The sequence below is a fragment of the Pan paniscus genome, chromosome 20, assembly GCF_029289425.2.
Source record: "Pan paniscus chromosome 20, NHGRI_mPanPan1-v2.0_pri, whole genome shotgun sequence".
NCBI classification, from domain to species: Eukaryota; Metazoa; Chordata; class Mammalia; order Primates; family Hominidae; genus Pan; species Pan paniscus.
This window is the reverse complement of record NC_073269.2, coordinates 47,635,931-47,659,014: the sequence shown is the minus strand read 5'-3', so window position 1 is coordinate 47,659,014 and position 23,084 is coordinate 47,635,931. Positions and strand designations below refer to the sequence as shown.

General features: G+C 53.4%; 3 protein-coding genes across 10 annotated transcripts; 2 read left to right on the top strand and 1 right to left on the bottom strand.

Moving 5' to 3' along the window:
• Positions 1-3,970: 3,970 nt before the first annotated feature.
• ERICH4 (glutamate rich 4) lies at positions 3,971-5,865 on the bottom strand. Its single transcript, XM_003812453.6, has 2 exons — positions 4,858-5,865; positions 3,971-4,189 (listed from the first exon to the last, which is right to left on the bottom strand). Exons 1-2 carry the CDS (start codon positions 5,029-5,031, stop codon positions 3,971-3,973), a joined length of 393 nt encoding a protein of 130 aa, XP_003812501.3. The 5' UTR covers positions 5,032-5,865.
• Positions 5,866-6,996: 1,131 nt separating this feature from the next.
• Positions 6,997-16,940, top strand: DMAC2 (distal membrane arm assembly component 2). 8 transcript variants are annotated; one of them, XM_003812450.5, is made up of 6 exons: positions 7,511-8,330; positions 9,797-9,993; positions 11,747-11,827; positions 14,563-14,699; positions 14,802-14,964; positions 15,849-16,940. In XM_003812450.5, the coding sequence occupies exons 1-6, from the start codon at positions 8,313-8,315 to the stop codon at positions 16,024-16,026; spliced, it is 774 nt and encodes a 257-aa protein (XP_003812498.1). In that variant the 5' UTR covers positions 7,511-8,312; the 3' UTR covers positions 16,027-16,940. The 8 variants fall into 8 exon arrangements, with proteins under 8 accessions (XP_008963105.1, XP_003812500.1, XP_003812498.1 ...); XM_003812451.7 differs by lacking the exon at positions 7,511-8,330 and adding an exon at positions 8,388-8,738; XM_003812452.7 differs by lacking the exon at positions 11,747-11,827 and having other exon boundaries at positions 7,462-8,330.
• Positions 16,941-17,497: 557 nt separating this feature from the next.
• Positions 17,498-22,925, top strand: B3GNT8 (UDP-GlcNAc:betaGal beta-1,3-N-acetylglucosaminyltransferase 8). Its single transcript, XM_008964860.5, has 2 exons — positions 17,498-20,989; positions 21,463-22,925. Exon 2 carries the CDS (start codon positions 21,495-21,497, stop codon positions 22,686-22,688), a length of 1,194 nt encoding a protein of 397 aa, XP_008963108.1. The 5' UTR covers positions 17,498-20,989; positions 21,463-21,494; the 3' UTR covers positions 22,689-22,925.
• Positions 22,926-23,084: the final 159 nt, after the last annotated feature.

The window sequence follows — 23,084 nt, the reverse complement described above, 5'->3', positions numbered from 1 at the left end:
GACCACCACTCTTGAGCCCTCTAATCCAACCTCCACGCGGCAGCCAGAGGGAGCTCTCTAAATGTAATTACTCTTTCCCTGCTCCACCTGCTCAAAACAGTGTCACATTTGTGATTTAAAACAGTATTTCTCAAACCTAATTTGCAAACAAAGCAGCTGGAACTCTTCTTGTATGCACAGAATCTGATTTGGTTGGTCTGGCATGGGTCTGGGAGTGAGCACACCTACCAAGCGGCTGCTGGGGTAACTTGCGTTTTCCACTGATGATTTCAGCAATGTTTCCGGTCCCACATGTTCCTCCAGAACCTTGTACTCCCCCATGAAAAGGTGGAGTCCATTTCCCCTTCCTTTATTTACTTATTTTTTTGAGACGAAGTTTCACTCTTGTTGCCCAGGCTGGAGTGCAATGGCGTGATCTCAGCTCACCGCAACCTCCGCCTCCTGGGTTCAAGCAATGCTTCTACCTCAGCCTCCCGAGTAGCTGGGATTACAGGTATGTGCCACCACGCCCAGCTAATTTTGTATTTTTAGTAGAGATGGGGTTTCTCCATGTCGGTCAGGCTGGTCTCGAACTCCCAACCTCAGGTGATCTGCCCGCCTTGGCCTCCCAAAGTGCTGGGATTACAGGTGTAAACCACCACGCCTGGCTATTTCCCCTTCCTTTGAACCTGATCAGGACTTTGCGATGGCATCAACATGGTGAGAGTGACCCTCCATGGCTTATGAGGCTGGGTTACACAAGGCGATGTTGCTTCTGACTGGCTCCCTCTCAGGATACATGCCCTTGGAACCCATCCTCTAAGCTCGTTGGGAGCCCAACTTAGCCCATGTGGAGACAAGACAGGAAGAGAAACAGAGGCACCCCCAGCCCTCAGCCAGCATCAACTGCCAGACAAGAGAGCAAATGCGCCAACAATGATTGTAGCTGAAGCCTCAGACAGCGTGGAGCAGAGATGAGGGATCCCTGCAGATTGCAGATGCGTGAGCAAAATGCATGCTGTCACTGTTTTGAAACAACAATGTTTGGGGGCTGTTTGTTATGCAGCAATAGACAGCTGTAACAATGCTGTTACTGCTGTGTTCCATGAATGACTGCACTTTGAGTAGCAGGGGGCTAGATCACTAGATAAGCCCCATGGCTTCTGTGTATGCTATTTTTCTACTTTTATATTCTTTTCATTCACTTTTTTTTTTTTTTGAGACAGAGTCTCACTCTGTTGCCCAGGTGGGAGTGCAGTGGTGCAATCTTGGCGGACTGCAACCTCCACTTCCCGGGTTCAAGCAATTATTGTGCCTCAGCCTCCTGAGTAGTTGCGACTATAGATGCACCCCCATGCCTGGCTAGTTTCTGTATTTTTAGTAGAGACGGGGTTTTGCCATGTTGGCCAGGCTGATCTCAGACTCCTGACCTCAGGTGATCCGCCCACCTCGGCCTCCCAAAGTGCTGGGATTACAGGTGTGAGCCACCGCACCCAGCCTCATTCACTTTCTTTACTTGGCTCATTTTTCCTTGTTGCCTCAATTCTCCTCTAAGATCACTTTCCTGACATTTCAGCCTGGGCCTGTTGCCTTCTCTGGGTCCCCTCCGCCTCCTGTGCCTCCCCCATCTCAGCCTTGATCCCTCAGATTATACTTCCTCTGTCCCCACCCTGACCATCTTGGCTGTCCCTGGATAGGGATGGGTATCTTCTCCCACTGGTCTGGGAGATCTGGAGGGACAGGCCTGGAAAAGACTTGGTCACTGCTGGAAGGAGCTCAGTTAGTGTGGTGCTGAGGACAGTACGGGTGAGGCTGGCCCCTTCACCCAAACTCCCACTCTCTTCCATAGATTTCACCTTTGTGGCCCAGGCCATAGGATTAGGGCAACTCCCCTTAAACATCGAGTCCATCCTCCAAGCTGTCCTTTTTTTTTTTTTTTTTTTTTTTTTGAGACGGAGTCTCGCTCTGTTGCCCAGGCTGGAGTGCAGTGGCGCGATCTCGGCTCACTGCAAGCTCCACCTCCAGGGTTCACGCCATTCTCCTGCCTCAGCCTCCCGAGTAGCTGGGAATACAGGTGCCTGCCACCACACCCGGCTAATTTTTTGTATTTTTAGTTGAGACGGGGTTTCACCGTGTTAGTCAGGATGGTCTCAATCTCCTGACCTCGTGATCTGCCCGCCTCGGCCTCCCAAAGTGCTGGGATTACAGGCATGAGCCATCGCGCCCGGCCTCATGCTGTTCTTGAATAGTGAGCACCTGTTACAAGTCGCCCCGCCAGCCTCTCCCTTGTACCCCCCTCATCTCTCTCTCCCCAAGAGACACAGGACCCTGGCACTTGTGAAGCATGACCCAGACCCTGGGGCCATGGCATCCAACATCCTCATTCCCCATGACCCCTACTGTCTAGATGTAGCTGCCAAGAGACCCCCAGACTCCCCGGGCCTCTGTCTAGAGTGCCAAGACAGGGAGAGAATGCCCTGCCGCTTGCATGCTCTGTGGGGTGTCCTTCCCCCTTCCCTGGCTGCTAGGCGTGACTTCAACATTCTCCCCAACCCCCAAACAGCAGCACTGACACCAGCTGCAGACCTGGCTCAGGTTAGCTAATGAGGACCAGGCTGGGGATGGAGCCTGAACCCCTAAACCCCAGTCCTGTACCCCACCCTAATCCTGGGGTCTCCACTGGACAAAATGAAGCAGCTTGGTTTTTCGTTGTTATTGTTTTTGAGATAGAGTATCTCTCTGTCTCCCAGGTTGGAGTGCAGTGGCGTGATCTCAGCTCACTGCAGCCTCCGCCTCCCGGGTTCAAGCGATTCTTGTGCCGCAGCCTCCCCAGTAGCTGGGATTACAGGCGCGTGCCACCACACCCAGCTAATTTTTGTATTTTTAGTACAGACAGGGTTTCACCATGTTGGTCAGGCTGGTCTGAAACTCCTGACCTCAAGTGATTTCCCAGCCTCGGCCTCCCAAAGTGGAAGCGGCTTATTTTTAAGGAGAAAACTCCCGTGGAAAGGAATCAGCACCTCCTCTGTCAACATTTCACTTCTCTGAAAAGACTCTCACTTCCAACAGAAAGTGCTTTGTAAACACAACAATGAGGCTGGGCGAGGTGGCTCATGCCTGTAATCCCAGCACTTTGGGAAGCTGAGGCGAGTGGATCACGAGGTCAGAAGTTCGAGACCAGCCTGACCAATATGGTGAAACCCCGTCTCTACTAAAAATACAAAAATCAGTTCCGTGTGGTGGCGTGAGCCTGTAATCCCAGCTACTCAGGAGGCTGAGGCAGGAGAATGGCTTGAACCCAGGAGGTGGAGGTTGCAATGAGCCGAGATCACGCCACTGCACTCCAGCCTGGGCAACAGAGTGAGACTCCGTCTCAAAAAAAAAAAAAAAAAAAAAAGAATGAGAACATATGGACACAGGGAGGGGAACAATACACACAACAAAATTTAGAAACAGGTGAAAACAATTTTAGTAATATTTTTACTAATACTGATATGCTCAAAATATTATTATTTCAACAAGTAATCTAAAAATTATTGAGATGTCTTATGTTCTTTTCATCATACTAAGCCTTTAATATTTGGTGTGTATTTTACACGCACAGCACATCTCAATTTGCAGTCCCCATGTTTCAAGCACTAAATAACCATGTGTGTCCGGTGGCTACCATACCGGACAGCGTTGATCTGAAATCGCATCTGTATGCATCACCATATTTGCAGAGATCCCCATCTCAGCAGCACACCTGAGGCTCATCTGCGAAAGCACCTGCAACTTCTCTACATCACCTCCAAACACATCCTCATGTCATCTGCAAACACACCCATAGCTCACAGGCCAATGCCTAAATATCATTGCAGGCACCTTCAGAGAAAGCACTTACTAAAGGGGTATACTTGATTCCACATCTGACTTGACCTGCAAATCTCCCTTCCCCTTTACATACATTTGCATCTCATTTGTATGTCAATCTAAATCCACTGGCAGAGCCTCAGATCATCATCTCAAAGTCAGGTGGATGTGGGGCTGGGCAGGCCTCCAGGTGTTCCTCCTCCTGCTTCCTCTGGGGCTCTTGATCCTCCTCCTCTTCCTTGCTGCTCTCCTCCTCCTCCTCCAATATGGTGACCAGTTCCTCCCGCAGCGCCCCCATCTCCAGCCCCAGGCTGCACAGCTGTCCCAGCAGCTGGACATCCACTCGGCGCAGGTTCCCCTGCCGGTAGGAAGGGGACGTCACAGGGATGCCACCCCAGAGAGCAAGGGGTCTCTCCAGGACCTGGGTGAGAGCAGGTCCCAACTCATGTCCTGGCCACAGCGCCTGGGCAGGGTCCTCACTGTGCCCGTGGACCCTAACTGCCTTCCTGCTTCTCAGAGTGTCTCTTGATCTCTAACTCTTCTCTTTGTCTCTCCATTTCATTGTCCCTGACGTCTCTCTCTCTCTCTCTGTCTCCTCCCTCTCTTATCTATATCTGTCCCTGTTTCCCTTTGTCTCTGTCCCCATTTATTTTTTGTCTTTCCACGCCCCTGTCTCTCTGTCTTTATGTGTTGCCATTTCTCTGCCCCTGCCTTTGGCTCTCTTTCTCTCGCTTGCCCTCTCTCTGCCCTCCCCAACTTTCTCAAATTCAGTCTGTCTCTCCATCTCTGTTCCTGCTCTCAGTCTCTGCTTCCCACCTCTGTCCCTCTCTTTTGGGATCTCCCTGTCCCCACCTCTGTTCCCGTCCCTCACTCTATGTCTGTCTCTCGGTGTCTGTACATGCCTCTCATGTCTCTGCTTCTATCTCTCAGATTCTGTCTTTCGATCTCTGGCCTTCTCTATTTTTGTTCATTTCCATTCATTCTCATTTCCTCTCTTTCTCTTTCCCTTCCAAACCCCTCACTCACCAGCTCCTCCTTGATCCACAGCAGACTATCGCAGGCACCTCCAGTGTCTGCCCCTGCAGTCCTGAGGGTCTGACCAGGGATTTCCACTGGGGAGACCTCCCTCAGGGCCTGGGGGGGTGGGCCCAGCCCCGGAGGCACCAGTCCAGCCTGACTCAGCTGCCTCCACAGCTCCATCGTCTCTGAGCTATGGCTGCAAGGAGCAGGAAGTAGCAAGGTCCAGGGTGGCCTGGTCCCCTGGGGAGCTGTGTGCGTGGTGGAGAGTAAAGGGCAGAGGGAGTGGGATGGGGGTTCCTGGGAAAGGTATCCCAAAGTCCACTCTTCAGAGAGAATCAGCTGGCCTTGTGCTTTTCTTTTTCCTTCTGAAGTCTAACCTCAACTCTGCTCACAGGGTTCAAACATAGCCTCTTGCAGAGGTCTAACTTCACCCTTCCCTGCCTGTCTCAGGCCTGACCCCTCAGGGGCGCTCAGTGTCTGTAGATGCCTGGCACCCTCTGTCCTTCCACCTGCCCCCCCCCCCCACCACCACCTCTCCAGCCTCTCCTCAGCCTCCATTTGACCTCTGGCTTGCCCATAGCTTGGTCCTTGCTTGTCCTCTTGGCACGGGTCATCCTAGGGCTTTCCCACCAGTGTGCCTTTGTGGGCAGGAATGGCTCCCAGGGGCACCAAGACAGCAATCCCTTAGCTGGAGTGCCTGTGTCCAGGCTGCTGGCCTAGGGCCAAGCAGCCAATTCTGCTGACCCTGGACTTGCCTATGGGTATATTATCCCTGTTGAGGGTGAGGGCTTCTGCTGTGGAAAAGTCTGGGAAGCACTGCAGGCCTCTCTCGGCCTTGGACCCTTCCTTCAGACCCAAGGTGCATATATATACATATATATAATGGTAGATCATGAGGTCAGGAGATCAAGACCATCCTGGCCACATGGTGAAACCCCGTCTCTAGTAAAACACAAAAAATTAGCCGGGCATGCTGCCGCGTGCCTGTAGTCCCAGCTACTCGGGAGGCTGAGGCAGGAGAATGGTGTGAACCCGGGAGGTGGAGGTTGCAGTAAGCCAAGAGCACGCCACTGCATTCCAGCATGGCGACAGAGCAAGACTCCATCTTAAAATAAACAAATGAACAATATATATATATGTATTTTTTTTTTTTTGAGACAGAGTCTCGCTCTGTCATCCAGGCTGGACTGCAGTGGTGCAATCTTGGCTCACTGCAACCTCCGCCTCCCGGGTTCAAGCGATTCCCCTGCCTCAGCCTCCTGAGCAGCTGGGGTTACAGGTGCATGCCACCACACCTGGTGAATTTTTGTATGTTTAGTGGAGACGGGGTTTCACCATGTTAGCCAGGCTGGTCTCAAACCCCTGACCTCAGGTGATCTGCCCACCTCGGCCTCCCAAAGTGCTGGGATTACAGGCGTGAGCCACCGCGCCCAGCCCCAAGTCCCTTTTACCATAGAAAGTAACATAGTCACAGCGCCCAGGGATTCACAGGTATGGGGAGAGGGTTCGTTATTCAGCCGCCACACCCACCTTCCTAAACCTGCTGCCCTTCCAGTTTCCTCACGTGGACAGCCACGCCCGTCTGCTTTTAGTTTCTCAATCTGTTGGCTTAACCTTCAAAACAGACCCAGGATTTGAGCACTTCTCACCATTCCCTCTGCCCCATCCCCATTCATCTCTTGCCTAGACTGCTATAGCAGCCTCTTTTACTGGTCCCCTGCATCCACCCTTGCCCTCTAAGGCAAGGGTCCCCAGTCCCTGGGCCAAGGACCAGTACCAGCCCCTCGCCTGCTAGGAACTGGGCCGCACAGCAAGAGATGAGCAGCGGGTAAGTGAGCATTACCGCCTGAGCTCCGCCTCCTGTCACATCAGCAGTGGCATTAGATTCTCATAGGAGGCAAACCCTATTGTGAACTGTGCGTGCGGGGGATCTAGGTTGCCTGCTCCTTATGAGAATCTAATGCCTGATGATCTCAGGTGGAACAGTTTCATCCCAAAACCATCCCCACCCCACCCCCCACCCCCAGTCTATGGAAAAATTGTCCTCCACGAAACCAGTCCCTGGTAACAAAACGGTTAGGGACCGCTGCTCTAAGGTACATTCTCCACCTGGCAGAAATAATCTTTACAAAATGTAAATCCGATTTTGACACTCCCTTCTTCCCACTGTGAATAGAATAAAACCCTACCAGGCCTGCACCGTCAGCCCCTGCCCACCTCTCAACCCAGTCTCCTATCTCTGTCTGCAAGCTGGTTCCCACCTCAAGGCCTCTCTGCTCTAGAGGCTACCTCTCCCTGCAGCGCTTTTCCCCTAGATCTTTGAATGGCTCTTTCCTTATCATTCACTTCTACTTCAATGTCACCTCTTCAGAGAGGCCTTTGCTGATGGCCCTACACCCAGTCACTTTTTTTTATCTGCTTCTCATCAAAATTGCCTTGCTGATTCCTTTGTTTCTTATTCATCCTCTCCCACATCCATCCTCTCCCAGCCCAGAATGTTGACTTCCTGAGAGAGGGACTGGGTCTGTCCTGCTCACCATGGTAACCTCGGCATCTAGAACAGTGCCTGCCATCACGTGGTAGGTGCTCAGTAAATATTCTTGGAACTAATGAATGAATAATTCTATCCACAAGACTTCACAATGGCTCTTCATGCTGCGATCTAGCTTTCAACTCCAAACTGGTCTTGAGATCTCACCTCAGTCTCTAACCTTGACGTCTAACCTCTTCACCCACTCTCTTACCTGACCCTAATTTTTAAAAATGACGTGGTCAGCTTTTCAGCCCCCTCATTCCCTGTTTTTAGGAGGTAGTGAGTGGAAGCTGGAATAAGAAAGCTCGGGGAGACTGCAATTGCAGTCAGGAAAGAAAGGTACTCTGCCGGGAAGAACACGCCATCTTCTCCTAGGGAAAGATTGTGGAGTCCTGGGGTTTGTTTTGTTTTTCAATTTTTTGTTTTAAGAGACAGCGTCTCGCTCTGTCACCCAGGCTGGAGTGCAGTGGAGCAATCACAGCTCACTGCAACTTCGACCTCCCCGACTCAAGTGATCCCCCCGCCTCAGCCTCGTGAGTAGCTGGGACCACAGGCGTGCACCACCACGCCCGGCTAATATTTTATTTTTTGTGGATATAAGGTTGCCCTATTTCTTTGTGGAGATACAGGCTCCCCTATGTTGCCCAGGCTGGTCTCGAACTCCTGGCTTCAAGCGATGCTTTCGCCTCGGCCTCCACAAAGTGCTGGGTTCACAGGTGCGTGAGCCACCGCGCCCGACCTGTGTCTCGTTTTGAAGCTCAGGGAGGGGGCGCTGTGAGCAATCCCTAAACCCTTTAAGAGTAAAAAGTGCGTGCACCTTTAAGAGGAGGGTTAGAAAACGCGGGGCGTGGCCACAGGAGAATAAGTTCGCGCTGAACCACGAGAGTGGGATAAGACCGGCCCCTTCCGGTTACAAAACCTTAGCAAGATGGCGGCTCCCTGGGCGGTAAGTGACCGGAGTTTCTAGAGCCCCAAATTTGAAGTCCGCTCTACAGCCTTCGCATTCGGGGCCTCTGTTGGCGGCCACGAGAGCAGAAAGCCGTGAGGCAGCAGGCTAAGCCTGGCAAGCCCCGTACTGGGAGTGCAAACCTGTGGCTACTGGGGGCCAGAAAGGATCTGTGAGGGTCGCAGGCGGAGGAGACGCTTTAGCGAGCGAGAGGAGGCAGGGACTTGGCTGAGAGTATCCAATGGGGATGAGGGAATGGCTGCCGAAGAGCGACGCGACTAACCAATCAGAGGGAGGGATGACACAAGGCGCTAATGGACAGGCAAGGGTGGGGCCTGTAGGATAAGACAGCTTGGAAGGGATTGTTCGAGGATGTGGGATTTGGTCTTAGAAGACCGAAGGATAAATGTAAGGAAAGTTAGTGGGAGACTGACGAATTTTTACAGAAAACTCAAAAGCATGATGGGTGGGGGAACCAAGAGGTCAATTTGGAGGTTCTAAGGGCATGATCTGGGTGAAATTAAGAGGAGAATTTGAGATATTCTTTCAGAGGATTTAAAATCAAGGAATGAGTTTAGGGAAAATTAAAGAGGTTGGCAGCTTTAAACTTTTGAGGAAAATAAGGGTTTGGGTAAAATTATCGAGATAATTTGAAAAAAAAAAAGAATTTGGTTAAAGCAAAGAGAAATTGGGGTAGATTAAGAGGAGACCTTGAAAGCAAAATTGAAGAGTTTGGGGGCTTCTTCCCAGTGGCCACACCCCTCGACTTTCTTACTCTCCTCTTCAAAGCTCATGCTTTTTTTACCCTTCTCGGTTCAGGGGTGTCCAGTCTTTTCGCTTCCCTGGGCCACGCTGTTCGAAGAAGAAGAATTGTCTTGGGCCACACATAAAATACACTAACCATAACTGATGAGCCAAAAAAAAAAAAAAATCACAAAAAAATCCTCCTAATGTTTTAAGAAAGTTTGCATGTTTGTGTTGGGCTGCATGCAGGCGGCGGGTTGGACAAGCTTGGTTGGGTTTAGGGATTGCTCAGAGCGCCCTCTCCTTGAGGTTTGGAGATAAGTTTTTAAGATTATATTTTGGGGAAAGAAAGAAGTCATTTGGGAAAACCCCAGCAGAAGAATTGGGTAATTAAGGGGCAAATCTGTGGAAAATTAAGAGGTCAAATAATGCAGGTTTTGAGTGATAAGGGTTTGGGGGAAAGTTAGAGGAAGAATTTAGGAAAATCAACAATATATGCCTAGTCAAGGAGAAAATTTAGGGTTCACTAAGGGGAGGAGGAACTTGGAAAAAACATGGGGAAATTTTTGGAATCTCAAAGACAGTTTTGAAGTTTTGAAGGAAGAACTTAGGGTGAGTTGGGAAGCAGAGGGATTGAGGTTCATGGAGCAAGAACTGGGGGATCCAGCTCTGTGTCTCCCAGGAGGCTCCAGGCTCAGCTCCTTCCCTCTCCCCCTCCCCAGTCCCTGCGCCTGGTCGCCCCCATGTGGAATGGGCGTATCAGGGGCATCCATCGCCTGGGTGGGGCAGTGGCCCCAGAAGGCAATCAGAAGAAGAAAAGGACAATACTCCAGTTCCTGACCAACTATTTCTACGATGTGGAGGCTCTGAGGGATTACTTACTCCAAAGGGAGATGTACAAGGTGCATGAGAAAAATCGGTGAGAATCCCTGGTCTGCAAGACCCTGTGGAGACCCTGGCCCACCAGAGCCCAGGTCCTGTCCTTGCCATTCCCAGGCAGCACTGTGGCTTCCAGTGCCAGCCTTGATGTCTCTTGCAGCTCCATCTCCAGGCTGTACCCTTCTCAAGGACTCCAGCTCACATAGGCAGTTTGCCACCCACCAGCTCCACTCGGAATCTAACTGGCATCTCAAACCTAACATGGCTAAAGCCAAACCCTGATTTCTCCCCTAAAAACATCTGCTCACTCCCAAGCCTTCCCATCCCAGTAAACACTGGTGCTGCCCACCCAGTTGTTCAGGCCAAGTTCTAAGGAGTCATCCCTAATTCCTCTCTTTGCTTCCCTGCCCTCCACATCCAGACCATCAATAAAATACTAGAATATCTCAGATTTGACCAGTTCTCACTGCCTTCACCATTCATAGCCTGATCCTTTATAGTTGAATCACTCAATAATCTAACTGGGTTTTTGTTCCCATACTCTTTTTTTTTTTTTTTTTTTTTTCTGAGATGGAGTCTTGCTCTGTCTCCCAGCCTGGAGTGTAGTGGCGCAATCTAAGCTCACTGCAACCTCCACCTCCCGGGTTCAAGCAATTCTCCTGCCTCCGCCTCCCAAGTAGCTGGGATTACAGGCACCCGCCACCAGGCCCAGCTAATTTTTGTATTTTTAGTAGAGATGGGTTTTCACCATGTTAGCCAGGCTGCTCTCGAACTCCTGACCTCAGGTGATCCGCCTGCCTCGGTCTCCCAAAGTGCTGGGATTACAGGCATGAGCCACCACACCCCGCCAAAATTTGTTTTGTTTTGTTTGAGACAGAGTCTCACTCTGTCGCACATGCTGGAGTACAGTGGTGTGATCATGGCTCATTGCAATCTCCGCCTCCCGGGTTCAAGCGATTCTCCCGCCTCAGCCTCCCAAGTAGGTGGGATTACAGGCAGGCGCCACCACACCTAATTTTTCTATTTTTAGTAGAGATGGGGTTTCACCATGTTGGCCAGGCTGGTCTCGAAATCCTGACCTCAGATGATCCACCTGCCTCGGCCTTCCAAAGTGCTGGGATTACAGGCGTGAGCCACCACACCTGGCCTGTCCCATAGTTTTTTATAATCTACAAAGCAGCTGAAGGAATCTTATCATCACCAGCTCAAAACCTTCAAATGAGAGCCAATCTCCAAGGCCTAAAACATAGCTCCTACTGAGCTTTGAGACCCCCTATCAGGACTCCACTGGCCCCGTCAGCATGACATCCCTGTTTCTTATTTATTCAACCATCCTAATTCGAGTCTCTGAGCCTTTATACTCTGTTCCTTCTCACCACTCAAATCCCTGCTCAAATGTCACCTCCTCCAATTAACACCCAAACTCAGTTAGCCTCCACCATCCCCACCCCTCTGCTCCCTACCCCTCACAGTCAGCCTCTCTGCTTTGTTTGGTCATGGAATTGACATTCTCTGCAGTTTGCTGTTATTTCCTGGGTTGTTATCTGTTTCTCCCTGTATAATAGCTTGGATTACTGCAGTAATCTCCAGACTGGGCAGGGATGTTATCTGCCTTGGTCACCACTTTGCCCCCAGTGCCCAGCACTTAGGAGGTGGGCAGTAAATATTTTCAGCCTGACTGAGTCTGTCCGTGTGCCTGGTTCTCTGGACTCTGCCCCTCTTAACAGCACTGGGGCATCGTGAGGGCTGTGGTGCTCCCCAGGCCTCACCCTTAGCTACCATTTTCTCTGCAGATCTTACACCTGGCTGGAGAAGCAACATGGTCCATACGGCGCAGGTGCCTTTTTCATCCTGAAGCAGGGAGGCGCAGTCAAGTATGACCGCTAAGGTGTTAGAACGGGCTGGGGCAGGCGGTGGGGTATCTCTCTAACATCCAGGTTCTGCAGTCACACAGGCTTCAGAGTCCCCTGGTCTCTGCCGCCTCCTGGCTATGTGGCTTGGGACTTGTTCCTGAGCTTCAGTTTTGTCACGTGTAAAATGGGATGGTGGTCATTTCTAACCCACAAGGTTTGCTATAAAGAGTGAACAGGGGCCGGGCACGGTGGCTCACGCCTGTAATCCCAATGCTTTGGGAGGCCAAGGCAGGCGGATCACCTGAGGTCAGGAGTTCGAGAGCAGCTTGGCCAAAATGGCGAAACCCTGTCTCTACTAAAAATACAAAACTTAGCTGGGCGTGGTGGCAGGCGCCTGTAATCCCAGCTACTGGGGAGGCTGAGGCAGGAGAATCACATGAACCCGGGAGGTGGAGGTTGCAGTGAGCTGAGATTGCACCACTGCACTCCAGCCTGGGGGACAGGGCAAGACTCCATCTCAAAAGTGTCAAAAAAAAAAAAAAAGACTGAACGGAGCTGGGCACACTGGCTCATGTCTGTAATCCCAGCACTTTGGGAGGCCGAGACAGGAAGGTCACTTGAGGCCAGGAGTTTGAGAACAGCCTCAGCAGCTTTATGAGACCCTGTCTCTACAAAAAATGTTTTAAATTAGCCAGGTGTGGTGGCACATGCCTGTGGTCCCAGCTACTCAGGAGGCTAAGGCGGGAGAATTGCTTCAGTCCAGGAGGCTACAGTGAGCTGTAGTCACACCACTGAACTCTAGCCTGGGCAATACAGTGAGACCTCGTCACAAAAAATAATAATAGGCCGGGCGCTGTGGCTCACACCTGTAATCCCAGCACTTTGGGAGGCTGAGGCTGGTGGATCATCTGAGGTCAGGAGTTCGAGACCAGCCTAGCCAACGTGGTGAAACCCTGTCTCTACTAAAAATACAAAATTAGCTTGGCATGGTGGCGCACGCCTGTAATCCCAGCTACTTCGGAGGCTGAGGCAGGAGAATCCCTTAGAAGCCAGGATGCAGAGGTTGCAGTGAGCCGAGATCACGCCACTGCACTCCAGCCTGGGTGACAGAGCAAGACTCTGTCTCAAAATAATAATAATAATAATGGCTGGGCGTGGTAGCTCATGCCTTTGCACTTTGAGAGGCCAAGGCAGGTACAGTACTTGAGCCCAGGAGTTCAAGACCAGCCTGGGCAACATAGTGAAACCTCGTCTCTACCAAAATACAAAATTACCCAGGCATGGTGGTGCATGCCTGTAATCCCAGCTACCCAGTGGGACCCTGTCAGGGAGAGTGAGAGATTGACTGTGATTTTGCAATGTAAGAGGCCTAGCAATGCATATGTGCTCAATAATTTTTTTTTTTTTTTTTTGAGACAAGAGTCTTGCTCTTGTCGCCCAGGCTAGAGTGCAGTGGCACAATCTCGGCTCACTGCAACCTCCACCTCCTGGGTTCAAGCAATTCTCCTGCCTCAGCCTCCCAAGTACCTGGGATTATAGGTGCACACTACCACGCCCGGCTAATTTTTTTTATTTTTGGTAGAGACAGGGTTTTACCATGTTGGCCAGGCTGGTCTCCAACCCCTGACCTCAAGTGATCCACCCACCTCGGCCTCCCAAAGTGCTGGGGATTACAGGCGTGAGCCACTGGTGGCGCCTGGCTGTGCTCAATCATGCTTTTCTTTCTTTCCTTCTTCCCCGCCTCCTTTCTCCTTCCCTTTCTCTTTCCTTTGCTTTTTTTCTTTTTTTGGAAAAGACAGTTCACATAGACTTCATCTACCCCTCCATCTGGTTTGAGCACTTCCTCTGGCAACTTCCTTAGAAACAGTATACATGTTTGAAAATGTCCCTTAACTTTTGCCCATCTACAAGGATTCTTGCATTTTACCTCTTTGCTCTTATGTTATCTGTAATCTCGCTGACCCTCAGTTTCTAGGTATGTAAAATTGGCAAAACATTCCTTTTTTTTTTTTTTTTTTTTTGAGATAGGGTCTCCCAGGCTGGAGCACAGTGGCATGATCACAACTCACTACAGCCTCGACCTCCTGGGTTCAAGCTATCCTCCCACCTCAGCCTCCCAAGTAGCTGAGACCACAGGTGCAAGCCACCAAGCCCAGCTAATTTTTGTATTATTTCTTTTTTTTTTTTTTTTTTTGAGACAGAGTCTCGCTCTGTCACCCAGGCTGGAGTGCAGTGGCACGATCTCGGCTCACTGCAAGCTCCGCCTCCCAGGTTCAAGCGATTCTCCTGCCTCAGCCTCCCGAGAAGCTGGGACTACAGGCGCCTGCCACCACGCTCAGCTAATTTTTTTGTATTTTTAGTAGAGATGGGGTTTCACCGTGTATTAGCCAGGATGGTTTCGATCTCCTGACCTCGTAGACCACCCACCTCGGCCTCCCAAAATGCTGGGATTACAGGCGTGAGCCACCGCACCTGGCCAATTTTTGTATTTTTTCATAGAGACGAGGTCTCACTATGTTGCCCAGGCTGGTCTCAAACTCCTGAACTCAAGTGATTCTCCTGCCTCAGCCTCCCAAAGTGCTGGGATTACAGGCGTGAGCCACTGCGCACAGCCAGATGGAGTCTTTTTCTAAGATGGAGTTAGTTATGTCAAGGGTGACCTATACATATTATATAGGGCTGGGGAAGGTTCTGAAGAGGGTGGAGGCCTGGGGCAGGTTCAGGTGCCCTGCTGACACTCCCTCTCCCGTTTCCAGGTTTCGAGACAAGGAGTGGATCAGGCCAGATAAGTATGGCCATTTCTCTCAGGAGTTCTGGAATTTCTGTGAAGTGCCTGTCGAAGCTGTGGATGCCAGTGACTGTGACATCAACTACGAGGGCCTGGACAACCTCCGTGAGTGCGGTGGGGTGGAGATGGGACAGACCTCTATGTTTTCCCTTTGGTGATGGGCTCCAGAAAGGCTCCTGGTGCCATCCCACCCTCTCCCCACCGCAGTCCGCCTGAAGGAGCTCCAGTCCTTGTCGCTGCAGCGCTGCTCCCACGTGGACGACTGGTGTCTCAGCCGCCTCTACCCACTGGCCGACTCGTTGCAGGAGCTCTCGCTGGCCGGTTGCCCCCGCGTCTCCGAACGGGGCCTCGCCTGCCTCCACCACCTCCAGTGAGACCTCAGCTCAGGCTGGGCCCCGTACCCAGGCACCTCTCCCACCTAACCCAGATGCAGGAGAGGAAGTGGGGAGGGGCAATGTTGGGCAGTTCTCATATCCCCCTGCATCCATCACAAACCTAGAGTATTTATGGTAGATGAGCAGTCACAGTGAGTCTCTGGAAGAATTAAATGACTCCTGGTTTTTCTTCCTTTTTGTTTTAGTCAAAACCCTGTGATATCAACGCTGTTGCAGAACAGCAGGAGCTGGAGTTGCATATTTGCAATTAACACAGTGGGCTTCATGTGCCTGGACAGCTATAAAGATTTTATTTTAGGAAGCTAAGGTTGAAATTTGGGGCCAGTACCTCCCTACACACACACGCACACACACACTGTCCTGTAAGGTTGAAATTTGGGGCCAGTACCTCCCTATACACACACACACATACACACACACACACGCACGCACACACACACACTGTCCTGTAAGGTTGAAATTTGGGGCCAGTACCTCCCTAGACACACACACACACACACACACACACACACACACACACGCTGTCCTGTACCTCCCTACACACACACATACACGCACACGCTGTCCTGTACCTCCCTACACACACACATACACACACGCACACGCTGTCCTGTACCTCCCTACACACACACACACACACACACACACGCTGTCCTTACACTGGCTTACCTCCCTGTACACACACACACACATGCACGCACACACTGTCCTGTACCTCCCTATACACACACACGCTGTCCTTACACTGGCTTATCTCCCTATACACACACACACACACGCACACGCTGTCCTGTACCTCCCTACACACACACACATGCTGTCCTTACACTGGCTTCCTGTCCTTCTCACCCCTTTTCAGGAACCTCCGCAGGCTGGACATCTCGGACCTCCCTGCCGTGTCCAACCCTGGCCTCACTCAGATCTTGGTGGAGGAGATGCTGCCCAATTGCGAGGTTGTGGGGGTCGACTGGGCCGAGGGCCTGAAGTCGGGGCCGGAGGAGCAGCCTCAGGACACAGCCAGCCCTGTCCCTGCCTAGCCTTCAGCCCTGTCCCCACTCACGTGGCTTCTCAGCGGGCTGCATAGAATGTCTGGTAGCTCACCACACTTCTGGCTTCCATTTGTCTTCACTCAACATCAGGGTGGGGGAGTGGTGCTGGCCAATCACAGGAGAGAGCATGAGTTCCCAGTATTTATTCCTGGCTGCCCTTGGCTAAAGGTCACAGCTCCTGTCACCCTGTCAGGCAGCCCTTTCCATGCCCCTGTTCAGGCCTGGGGAGGTAAAGGCTCAGGCTGTTAGTAGCCGCAGAGAGCCACGCTCACCTTGTCAAGAGACTCTTCTCAAACTGTCGTTATGTGAGTGCACTGCCATTTCTTGTAGGGACCCTGACTGACACAGGGGCTACTACTGACACTTTACAGGGATGGTTCTCCCCCGTGCAGGGCCGCTGTGCCCACTGCAGGACATGCAGCATCCTTCGCCCCACTCCACTCACTAAAGGCCAGCGCACCCCAGGCCCCATGGTATTGCTGGTTATGGATTTATTGACTTTACGTTCCAAATTCAGCTTTTTCAGTTGGCTGTTTTTTGAAAGGGCATAAGCTTTGTCAGTAGAGGGCACCAAACAGGCATTATAGGAGGAAAGGCGCCTCCTTCGTGGTTCTTGTTGGTTGTGCTTCTGCCTCTGGACGCCGCAGTGCATGTGGCTTCCCCAGCACCCAGCTCCTGAAGCACCAGGCGGTCAGCAGCTGCCCTTGGCACCCTCCAGCCCTCAGAAGTTGCGTAGGAGACACAGCGCCTCCACTGAGGCACCTCTCTGGGAATAACGTTCCCCAGCACCTCAAATGGATTTCCAGTCAATTCAGAAGCATTTTACCAGTGAAGCCCTCATTATTCCAGTTCACTGTTTAAAGCCAGTAATTCTCTATATTAAACTTTCCCTGTTCAAGTTACTCTGTGGTTTTTCTCTCCTGACTGCATCCTGATGGATATAGAGTTGATACCTGGAGTGTCCCAGGACATGACTCTTAAGATAGGATTCCAGGATTGGTTTGGTTGTGCCTTTGGGCTTGGGCGCAGCGCTGAGCTCTTGCTGATGGGAAACAGGATGCCAGAGGCCCATGGCATGCAATGGCATCATAATCCCTCAAGTGCCTGTGGTTGATGGAGATGAGGGACCAACTGAGGCACGTGCCTTGGGACCCCCTGTGGCTGCTGTGCTCAACAGCTGTGCTAGTTGTGACAATTCTGAAGACCAGGGTATTGGATGGATTCTCCAGAGTGCCCTTGAGTGCCCACAGACAGTGACAAGCTTGGGTCCGCTAACTCAGCTCAAGTCACAGTCTGAGAACTAGATAGCTTTCATGACAGCCCCCAAATTTTTTGTTTGTTTGTTTTTGAGACAGTCTTGCTATGTCGCCCAGGCTGGAGTGCAGTAGTGCGATCTCTCGGCTCACTGCAACCTCCACCTCCCGGGTTCAAGCGATTTTCCTGCCTTAGCTTACCGAGTAGCTGGGATTACAGGCGTGCACCACCATGCCAGGCGAATTTTTGTGTTTTTAGTAGAGACAGGGTTTTGCCATGTTGGCCATGCTGGTCTCAAACTCCTGGCCTCAGGTGATCCACCCACCTCAGCCTCCCAAAGTGCTGGGATTACAGGCGTGAGCCACCATGCCCGGCCCAAAAGTTTTTACTTCTTTGGAATGGGGTCATCTAATTGGACCCAGAGTAAACAGGCGATCTTGAACCCCCAAGTCACTCCAAGCGAGTGACTTATCAGCATCTGAGGAACCTACCAGCCTTCCTGTGCTTAGAAACCTTGTGATGTGGCCAGGCACGGTGGCTCACGCCTGTAATCCCAGCACTTTGGGAGGCCAAGGCAGGCGGATCATGAGGTCAGGAGTTCAAAACCAGCCTGGCCAACATAGTAAAACCCCATCTCTACTAAAAATGCAAAAAATTAGTCAGGCGTGGTGGCGGGCACCTGTAATCCTAGTTACTCGGAAGGCTGAACCCTCCCGAGTAGGAGGATCTCTTGAACCCAGGAGGCGGAGAGGTTGCAGTGAGCCGAGATTGCACCACTGCACACCAGCCTTGGCGACAGTGCAAGACTCCATCTCAAAAAAAAAAACAGAGGCCGGGTGCAGTGGCTCATGCCTGTAATCCCAGCACTTTGGGAGGCCGAGGCGGGCGGATCACAAGGTCAGGAGATGAAGACCATCCTGCCTAAGTACTCTACTTTAGTAGAAATAGTGAAACCCTGTCTCTACTAAAAATACAAAAACATTAGCCAGGCATGGTGGCGGGCGCCTGTAGTCCCAGCTACTCGAGAGGCTGAGGCAGGAGAATGGCGTGAACCTGGGAGGTGAGGCTTGCAGTGAGCGGAGATCATGCCACTGCACTCCAACCTGGGTGACAGAGTGAGACTCCGTCTCAAAAAAAAAAAAAAAAACCTTGTGATGACCTCACCAGGGGCAGACACCTTGAAAGTGGTCGTCCTTTTTTTTTTTTTTTTTTTTTTTTGATTAGTGGTAAGATCTCACTATGTTGCCCAGGCTGGTCTTGAACTCCTGGGCTCAAGTGATCCTTCCCTCTTGGCCTCCCAGAGTATTGGGATTACAGGGGTGAGCCACTGTCCCACCACAGTTTTTTTTTTCTTATGGCCAGCTCTTATACAGAAATAACAGATAACACCCCATTCTTCTTAAGACTCACCACAGTGCCCCTTGCTGCCTCTAGACCCATAAATACCTAGGGTGAAATCAGCTTGCTCCAGGTGAACAGGTGCCAGCTAGGACCTAGGCGGGAGCAGCTTTTACACTAAAAGAATGACAAGGCTTCGCAAATATACAGTCAGAAACTTGGGGAATGTGTGCAGAAGGGGATTTTAAGGATGTTACACCAATGAGGGTGGATGTAACACTAGCTCAGGCCAAATTTACTGGCATGAGTGCGCTTTCTAGAGCTTCTGGATTTCATGGGTTACCTTGTGCAGCTGGACGTAGTTCTAATAGCTTGCTTGGGTGCCTAACCGGAACTTGGATCCAACAGTGGCCTAAAGTTAATGAGGCAGAGAGACCAGAACTGCCCTAGCATAAGATGGGTGAGGGGAGTCCCAAGGCTTGGGAGACGGAAGTGTTGGATTGGAATGATCGTGTTCCACCAGCATGTCCACCGTCCAACCATGTTCCCCAAGAAGGCACCCCTTAGTGGCCAATCCCATGAGAGTTAATCATTCTGTATATTGAACTTTCCCTATTCCCATTCCTGTGTGGTTTCTCTCTCCTGATTGGACCCGGACTGAGGCACATGGCAAAGGCAAAAAGAAAGGCACCCTGCGAAGCTTCCTAATGCTTCCAGGAGGAGCAGCACCCCCTGCCCCCAGAAGCTAGATGAGCTCAGGGGGCCTGGAGTCCCTCTCCCCCAGCCCCAGAGTGGAGTGGGCTTGCAGACTCCCTCAGGAGGTGCTCGGGCCCCTGCCCCCAGCCCCTAGCTGTCATTTCCCACTCCAACTATTATTCCATTAATATTCACCACTTCCTCCCCACTCTCTTCCTCCAGCTGTTCCCACAGGCTCCATTATTCAAACTTTGGGGGAGGAAATCAGGGCTGGACAGATCATCAACTGCTGCTGCTGACAGACTGTGTTCCTGCCATGATGGGGACAGGCCTGCCCCAAACCAGGGTGGAGTGAAGGGGTCAGCCCAGGCTTAGTGGGACCCCCTTAGTCTTACCCCATGTCTTGGGAGGTCTTCAGAGAGCTGATGCAGTCCCAACAGCAGGGGCCCCTGGAGGGCAGGGATGCAAACACAGGCAGACACCCCCTCCTGCCCCAAGGGGCTGGATGTGAGTGTTCCCGGAGTCACAGTGTCGCTGGGGGAGGGGAGGGGCCCGGGGTGAGGCTGGCTCCAGGCCGGAGGTTGGGGGTAAGGTAGGAACGGATTCCCACGCTGCTGGGCAGGCAGCCCGGGTGCCGAGAGGGATGGAGGAGGTACAGGGGGTCAGCTTAGCTCCCGGGGTTCCCCGTGGGCCCCACCCCGTCACCCTCTATTGCCCTTGAAGCTCCAGTCTTTTCCTCTCCTGTTCTTCCCCTTGGCTCCCTCTCCGCCTCTGCCTGGGTCTGGCTCGGAAGCCTGAGTCCCTCCCCTCTGCCCTCCACCTGCCTCTCTCAACCTCTCTTTCCCCATGAGCACCCCACAGGGCTTCCGCAACCCCTTATCTTTCTCGCCATCTCCATTTCCCTCCCCCTCTCCCTCCTGGCCACCTTCCCACTTTCCCGTCTTCTCTCTCTCTCCCCCTCAGCTCTCTCCATCGCCTGTCTCACCCCAGTTCTCCTCTCTCTGCTCCCTGGCTGTCTCTTCCCTCTCCACAATGTCTCTGTCTCTCCTTCTCCTCACCAGCCCCGTTCCCCCCACCTCACCCTGACTGGGCAGCAACAAACATCCCTCTGGCAGGCCCGCCGATCCCTTCCCACTCAGCACATTCACTGCCGCCTCCTGGCCATGGGTGCAGCCGGGTGCCAGCCTCTCAGCCTCCCCATCTCTGCCTCAGTGGGACCCTGCCTCGCCCTGGTCACTCTAACACTCCCCAGCCCAGGCCCAGCCTTCAGCCCCACCCTCCCTGGCACCCCCTGGCCCTGGTTCTCCCCTCCCAGGCCTCACAAAGCCCCCGTCTTGTTTCTGTGGCTGTCCCCTGCACCCTTCTCAGCTGTCTCACCAGAAACCAGCCCTAACACACCAGAGCCCCATCTCTCAGGTCGGCCTCCTGCCCTCCTCCCTCCCTCCCTCCCTCCCTCCCTCCCTCTCTCCTGCCTCAGCCCCGCCCCGGCCCCTGGGGCCCTCCCTGCTCCCGCTCCACTCCCCTCCCCGCCCCTCTGGACTGGCTGGGCAGGGCTGGGCCCCGCCGGTCGACAACACAGGGGCTGGGGCAGGCAGATCAGAGGGAGCTGAGGGAGGCCTGACCTGAGGCCGGCACCCGGAGCTGGCGGGAGCCAGACCCAGAGGTAAAAAAGCATGGGATCCCTGGTTCCCCAGTCCCTGGGGTGGGGGTGTTGCGGGAGGCAGGCTGGGTTTCTAACCCCAGGGAGCTAGGAATCCCGCTCCTGATTTCCTGGTGAGGGCAATAAATGGAGGGAGAGGGAGGAGATAGACGGCAAGGTCCCTTGTCCTGGATGGAGACAGGGAAGAGGTAGACCCTTGGGCTTTTAGGAAGGTGGAAGCATTTGGACGGAGTGGGAAGAACAGGGTGCTGGTACGGGATTGGAATGGGGGACTCCTAGGTCTAGGAATAAGGACCAACGAGGTCCCTGGGTCAGGGGAGCTGTTTAGGATCTGGGACCGAGAGAATCTGTTATGGGGGTTGGCGGGGACTATGGGAGATTGTGAGGCTATCTGCCTGGGGCCTGGCTGGGCTCTCTCTGGAGGCCCATCCCCACACCCCAATGGCCTCCGTGGCTCCCCTGTGGCTCCCTTGTAGCTCCCGCGGCCGCCCCTTCCCTGGGCCGGGTCATGCGCTGCCCCAAGTGCCTTCTCTGCCTGTCAGCACTGCTCACACTCCTGGGCCTCAAAGTGTACATCGAGTGGACATCCGAGTCCCGGCTCAGCAAGGCCTACCCCAGCCCTCGGGGCACCCCGCCAAGCCCCACGCCAGCCAACCCTGAGCCCACCCTACCTGCCAACCTCTCCACCCGCCTGGGCCAGACTGTCCCGCTGCCCTTTGCTTACTGGAACCAGCAGCAGTGGCGGCTGGGGTCCCTGCCCAGTGGGGACAGCACTGAAACGGGGGGCTGCCAGGCTTGGGGGGCCGCCGCCGCCACCGAGATCCCTGACTTCGCCTCCTACCCCAAGGACCTCCGCCGCTTCTTGCTGTCAGCAGCCTGCCGGAGCTTCCCACAGTGGCTGCCTGGAGGTGGTGGCGGCCAAGTCTCCAGCTGCTCAGATACTGATGTCCCCTACCTGCTGTTGGCCGTCAAGTCAGAACCAGGGCGCTTTGCAGAACGACAGGCTGTGAGAGAGACGTGGGGCAGTCCAGCTCCAGGGATCCGGCTGCTCTTCCTGCTAGGGTCTCCGGTGGGTGAGGCGGGGCCTGACCTAGACTCACTAGTGGCCTGGGAGAGCCGTCGCTACAGTGACCTGCTGCTCTGGGACTTCCTCGACGTCCCATTCAACCAGACGCTCAAAGACCTGCTGCTGCTGGCCTGGCTGGGCCGCCACTGCCCCACCGTGAGTTTTGTCTTGCGAGCTCAGGACGATGCCTTTGTGCACACCCCTGCCCTGCTGGCTCACCTGCGGGCCCTGCCACCTGCCTCGGCCCGAAGCCTCTATCTGGGTGAGGTCTTTACGCAGGCCATGCCTCTCCGGAAGCCAGGAGGTCCCTTCTATGTGCCCGAGTCCTTCTTCGAAGGTGGCTACCCAGCCTATGCAAGCGGGGGTGGCTACGTCATTGCCGGGCGCCTGGCACCCTGGCTGCTGCGGGCGGCAGCCCGTGTGGCACCCTTCCCCTTTGAGGACGTCTACACTGGCCTTTGCATCCGAGCCCTGGGCCTGGTGCCCCAGGCCCACCCAGGCTTCCTCACAGCCTGGCCAGCAGACCGCACTGCGGACCACTGTGCTTTCCGCAACCTGCTGCTGGTACGGCCCCTGGGCCCCCAGGCCAGCATTCGGCTCTGGAAACAACTGCAAGACCCAAGGCTCCAGTGCTGACTCTCGTTGGGGAGGGCGGAGGTGCTGACCTGGCCCGGGCCCTGGCCTGGGCCTCTGGGGCCTGCCCCTGGCTCAGCCCCTTCTTCCAGGTCTTGATGGGAGGGAGGAGGGCCCAGAAGCTGGACAACTTAAGCCATTCCTTGGCCTCCCCAGCCAGGGGCCTGGGCAGGAAAGATGGGGTGGTGGACTGTTTTTGCCTACTTTTTGTTTTTGAAAAACATGCACTCCCCACTCTGAGGCCTGGGGTTGTTTTTGCATCTGTGGGGCCCTGGAGTGGTGGGGAGCAGGGCTTGGCCACACCCTGACCTTCATCCTGGACGCTCCCCTGCACCCCTGCTGGGCAGGGCTAGCTCCACTGGGCTCCCCATCACTCTGCTGGACAGCAGGCTTGTCCCA